This window comes from Emys orbicularis, chromosome 7, assembly GCF_028017835.1.
Source record: "Emys orbicularis isolate rEmyOrb1 chromosome 7, rEmyOrb1.hap1, whole genome shotgun sequence".
NCBI lineage: Eukaryota > Metazoa > Chordata > Testudines > Emydidae > Emys > Emys orbicularis.
This window is the reverse complement of record NC_088689.1, coordinates 3,779,191-3,785,190: the sequence shown is the minus strand read 5'-3', so window position 1 is coordinate 3,785,190 and position 6,000 is coordinate 3,779,191. Positions and strand designations below refer to the sequence as shown.

The following is a 6,000-nucleotide window of genomic DNA, read 5'->3' as shown; positions in this document are numbered from 1 at the left end:
CCACCAAAAAGTGACAAAAGGTGTGAACAGGCCAAGTCACCACGATGGGATGTAGTCTCTTAGCCAACCAGAGATGATAGCCGCTTCTGCAAGTAATGCTTTCTATATGAGAGCTTAGTGTTGGCGAAGAATCCAAGCGTGCTCCTAAACTGCAGCCCAAATTGATTGATTGTAGGTACTGTATATATCCTCAACCAAAGGAGAATGCACTTTACCTGCAAACTGTTCAAGTCCAGTCAAAACTGTAGAAAGTTTTCTAGATGTCTGCTTTGGTTGCTCTTGTAGCTGCTCTTACCAGCTAGAGTCTCTAGTTGGATCTTCTGCAGTTTCCCCCCAAGGCCCCATGGCAAGGGTTCACCACCTGGTCCTAGTTTCTCCACAATGGAGGGTGGGTCTCCACTGCAGTTTTGGTTCTTGGAGGATCCTGGCTGTTTCCATTTTATCCCCTCATCCCCAGTGCAACATCCTTGCTGCTATGTTAATGCTTGGCTTACCTCCTGTTACATCAAACCCCAGTCTTTATGCTGTATGTCTTGGTGGTGGTGAACTTTTTGAAGATAGTACTTTTAGACAAAATAATTTCAATATAAAGTGTAACTTGCCAGTTTCCTTTCTATGGCACTGTTCTGAGGAGGGAAATCACAACCTCTTGTGCACTCTAGTCTTTTATATGCAATGTCTCTACTTGCTCCTGATTGTACCAACCCTCAAAGGCAATGGTCTTCTGATACTCCGTGTCCCAACTACATGTGCTAAGACTCAATTCATTTAGTCGTTAGACTATTTTACTGACAATTTTTGGAGAGATTATAAACAAACTTGCCTAGAGGAATGTTATAGACAGCACCACTGGGCTTCCCTAAACCGAATTATGGTACTGGCATATGTAGCTGGTGCTATAGCTTGCTGCTTACTCTATTGATTTCTCTGAGCCTTTGGCCAAGGCTTGAGGTCTTTGTCTATGTCCCACATGGAACCATTAGTGTTACCCATTCAGTGAATCAGACTAATATAAACCCCTGGCCTAGAAAGGCACCATTTGTTCCAGGCAGGGGTAACTGGGAGGAAAGGGTAAGGGTTGGATGCTCCTCTAGGATTTCGGCGAGAGGGGTTTGAGTCCAGCTTTGTCAGAGGCTTGCTGTATGACCTTGGCCAAGTCCTTTATTCGGTTTTCCAGCTGTGAAACTGGGATAACAGCACTTCTCTGCCTCAGCGGGGTGTTGTGACCCTCTGAGGATAAATGTATTAAAGACACCCCGCTACTATGGTAATGGGAACCACACAAGCACCTTAAACAGGCACGGGTGGACTTTGCAGTGGTGGCTGGCTCCCAAAGCCCCTATTTACACTAGGTCTGTGCACCCCACATTTGAAGACCCTTGCTCACAGGAGCTTTGTTTGCACAAGGGGACCCCACTACATTGTTCCCTTACTACAGCTGAAAGCACAGGGCTGGCTCTGTTTAAATTTGCTTGCGGCCCTACATGGAGGGTGGGTAGCCGTGTACAGCGATGGACCGCGGTGGGAGAGAATGAGGCTGCTCATGGGACGGGGCAGTCTGAGGGAATGGGGCACTGCGTCTGGGCCCCTCAGAACGAGGAGGGGGGGGGCTGACTGGAAAAGGCAGTAGGCTGGGCTGTCAGGGCAGGGCCCAAGCAGCGACTGAGCTGGCGCGGGGGTAACTCCCCTCACACAAGGACGGAGCCTCGCCTCGCCCCCGCCCCAATCGCTTTGTGATGCACAGACGACGCTTCGCGCGCGCAACAAAGAGAGCGGGGCGAACTTTTCCCGCGCGCCGTGCACGGACCAATGGGAAAGGGGGAGGCAGCACGAGGCGGGGTCGCCAGACCTCTTCCCTCCCCCCGCCTCCATCCGTCGAGAGGCGGAGCCGGGTAAGGAGGCTCTCGCTCAACGCCGCTCCCCCGCTCTTACAGCCTAGCAGCCAATCGGTCTCTTGTCCCCCCCCCCATGCATCATGAGAGCCAATTGGAGAGTTCGCGCTTGCCCATGAAGCCAATCAGAGGTCCGGACGCAGGAGGGGCGGTGCCGGCAGCGGCGTCGCTAACGGCTGGGCGGTGCTATGGCGAAGGGCGCGGGCGCGGCCCTGGTTTCCTCTCGCGCCTGGACGGAGGCCTCCGTGCAGCCGGAGATATGACCCGGCACCTCGGCGCTGGCTCCTCCGCACAGGGCTCGCCCGGCCGCCATTTTAAGCCGGCGGCCACAGGGAGAGAGGGCGCCCGAGACTGCAGGTACCGGCGGGCAGGAACATGGCTCTGGGGCGCGGAAGCAGGTGTCAGCAAATGTCCTGGCCCGTCCCCTCCCGGTGGGGGGTGACACCCCCCGGGAGACCGCAGCGCCCAGCGTGCCCGGGTGTGTGTGTGTGTCCCCGTCCCCCCAGGAGACCGCAGCGCCCAGCGTGCCCGGGGGTGTGTCCCCGTCCCCCCAGGAGACCGCAGCGCCCAGCGTGCCCGGGGGGGGTGCCCCCCCCAAGGAGACCGCAGCGCCCAGCGTGCTCGGGGGGGGGTGTCGTCCCCCCCCCAAGGAGACCGTAGCGCCCCCCCCTCCATCCCCTAGGGAGACACCAGAACTCAGCATGTGCTGTTGCATCTCAGTTTTTCTAGGAGGATTCGCCCGTATATACATTTGCAAGTGCCCAACTCAGAGGAAAATAAGTACTGTAGTGTGCTACTCTCCCAAGTTCCACCCACTTGAGACTGTCGGACAGGTGCCTTCTGGGCTTGGTTTGGCCTTCATGGGGTGCAAAGTACTTCTTGTGGTTTAGGAGGGTTGTTGGACTCGCCTCTGTGGAGCTCCGGGTTGTTGCTTATGCAATTCCTGTGTTCATGTGGGTGTTGGTGCTGCTGTTTGTTTTTCTCACAAGCAGGTGAAGAATTGATAGTGTTGTGTTGCTTAATAACAGGTGCTGATGGCAAATTGATCTCTCCGCTCTTTGGAGGGTTGTAGGTCAGTGGTAGGCAACTTATGGCACACGTGCCGAAGGCGGCACCTGAGCTGATTTTCAGTGGCACTCTCACTGCCCGGGTCCTGGCCTGGGGGGCTCTGCATTTTAATTTAATTTTAAATGAAGCTTCTTAAACATTTTAAAAACCTTATTTACTTTACATACAACAATAGTTTAGTTATATATTATAGACTTATAGAAAGAGACCTTCTAAAAACATTAAAATGTATTACTGGCACGTGAAACCTTAAATCAGAGTGAATAAATGAAGACTCGGCACACCACTTCTGAAAGAAGAACAGGAGTACTTGTGGCACCTTAGAGACTAACAAATTTATTAGAGCATAAGCTTTCGTGGGCTACAACCCACTTCTTTGGATGCATATAGAGTAAAACATATTGAGGAGATATATATACAGAGAGCATGAACAGGTGGGAGTTGTCTTACCAACTCTGAGAGGCCAATTAAGTAAGAGAAAAAAAACTTTTGAAGTGATAATCAAGATGGCTCAGTACAGACAGTTTGATAAGAAGCAAGTGTGAAAATACTTACAAGGGGAGATAGATTCAATGTTTGTAATGGCTCAGCCATTCCCAGTCTTTATTTAATCCTGTGTTGATTGTGTCTAGTTTGCATATCAATTCCAGCTCAGCAGTCTCTCCTTGGAGTCTGTTTTTGAAGTTTTTCTGTTTTAAGAAACTTCTGAAAGGTTGCTGACCCCTGTTGTAGGTGATGGGCTAGCTCTTCCTTTACTTTTATTTGGTGCCAGTGGTTCTGATAACAGTAGATGGCTGAATGGCAGACTTGGGAGCAAATTGAAAATGGTGGCTGACCCAAAAAGTACTAATTCAGCAAGTCAGTCATACTGGAGTCCTTACCCATGTGTGCAGAGGTTGCAGCTTTCAACATGTACTAGTCTGTTTTGAGTCCAGCAAGAATTGTAGCTAATTGAGAGAACTGGTCTTAAGAGCTCAGCTCAAAAGAGAGAACTTCTGTTTATCTTTAACTCTAGTTGGCCTGTCCCAGATATGACTAATACCAGCTCATGATATTGAAATCAAAGCAACGTGAGGGTGGCACTAAATGAATTTTTTTTATACCATCTGGGTTCATCTGTCCAGCTGTTCGTGTAACCCATGCTTGCTTGGTGTGGTGCTGTGTCCTTCTCCAGTGGCACCTAGCCCAGCTAGATATTGATGAGTCGGCTACAGTCTTAGGTAAGAGCCATATGGCTTTTAGCTCATGCAGTAGAGTCTCGTACACTAAGCTTGAGGTCTCGGGTTCAATCCTGACCACCGATGACCAGATTCTATTGGTGTTACACTTGCAATCAGATGAATTCTGCTGATGACTTGGTCAGCTCCATCCCAAACTTTCTGTATGTGACAGGAGGCTTTCTCCTACATAATGGAACACCTTATTTTGCCCTTCTATTTCCTTTGTTTTTCCTCCATCTTAATATTACCTGTTCTGGAGGGGAAACCCGTGTGGTTTCATTTTCCTCTCTGTATGACTTCCTATTTGGGAAAGTGAAACTGATCTGTGTGGCTTTTGTTCTTTGTGAAGCGTTCAGATGAAAGTGGTTACTTTGAAAATGTCTGTTGGCCAACTTGCATCCTGGTACTTTGCAGACTTTGAAAAGACTGTCATGAGATGGTAGATGTTAAAAAGCTTCCAGAGGGACAAAACAAAGTCATTACTCCTATAGATATATTAGTTTGAGATGCTATTGTGGCAAGGGCAGATATGTTTGGTACCCTGCTCCCATTTTGTGTAACTGCTTTGTTTGATGGACTAGCAATATTGGTGCTGCTGCAGATTTCTTTAAAGATTAAACATGGATCTGAAGAAGATGGATATAGATAATAAACACTTTGGAAGGACTGTGGGTCCTTATGTTCTTAGGGTATTAAACAGATTAGTTTCAGTGGTTAAAAGTACTTTATAAGGAGCTTTTATTAAAAATAGGCTTGTACTGTTATTTCCTGTTTTATGAGATACAAAGAAAGCTTGAAAAGTGTGTTAGATGGGTTGTTTGCTTTTTTTATTTTAATTGAAGAATTTTGTTTGCTGCTTGTCTTATTATCAGGAATGTCGAGTAAGATCATCCCAGTTGTCTGTGGGGTCCCCCTGAGTCCTTTTTGGTGGTCTCGGATGTATTGTGTACTCACACATTATTTGAAAACGTAAATTGAGGAAGATGTTGACAAAAACATTTTAAAGTCTGACTGAAAATCTTTCCCCTCTCAATTACTTACTTTCATTCTTTTAATTGTTGTGACACTGTCACTTCACTAGTTCTCCATCTTCCAGGGCTGATGGCCTGGATTTTCAATTATCAGGGGGTAGCCGTGTTAGTCTGTATCCACAAAAACAACAAGGAGTCCGGTGGCACCTTAAAGACTAACAGATTTATTTGGGCATAAGCTTTCGAGGGTAAAAAAGGTGCCACCGGACTCTTTGTTGTTTTTGTGGATTTTCAATGTATGTTTGTTTGTTTGTTTGTTTTTTAAAGGGGAGGCAAAAATGCACTGCTTCCCAAAATACACACAAACCTATGCATCCTTTTAGGTTTTTACCCCTACTGAGTTATTTGTCTTTGTCGTGTTTGCCTTTATCTGAAGTATCTAATATACTCCATTGTCTGAGAGAGGATATTAGTCTTGAATGATCATTGACCTATTAATAGGACAGATACTATCGCCCATGGTTACAAAAGGCAATGTGTCTTTAGGGTCTATCCTTCTACCCTTTCTGTTCTAAATTTTACAGTGACATTAAAAAAACAAAAATTGATGGAAAGAGCAAATATCAAATAAAATTGCATACCATTTACTATTTTAACCCTGAAAGAAAGGCATATATACTCAGGTTTTTCTATCCCTTCTTTTGGACTGGAGTTTCTGACCACTGTTGCTTCAGAGTGCAAGGGCTGGGAAGATCCTACTGCTGTGGGCCTGCTGGGAGAAGGCTGGAGAATAGAGCTTCCTCCAAGAGCCTTTCTTCTCCTACTGGGTGAGGCAAAGGTGGAAGATAT

The 6,000-nt window shown here is 47.2% G+C and overlaps 1 protein-coding gene across 1 annotated transcript in view; it reads left to right on the top strand.

Annotated features, from left to right (window-relative positions):
* The first annotated feature begins 2,091 nt into the window (after positions 1-2,091).
* The window catches only part of SLF2 (SMC5-SMC6 complex localization factor 2), a 47,244-nt gene continuing 43,335 nt past the window's right edge, over positions 2,092-6,000 (top strand). The window contains exon 1 of the mRNA XM_065407958.1: positions 2,092-2,249. Coding sequence (XP_065264030.1) covers positions 2,152-2,249 — 98 coding nt within the window. The 5' untranslated portion in view covers positions 2,092-2,151. The remainder of the gene's footprint in view (positions 2,250-6,000) is intronic.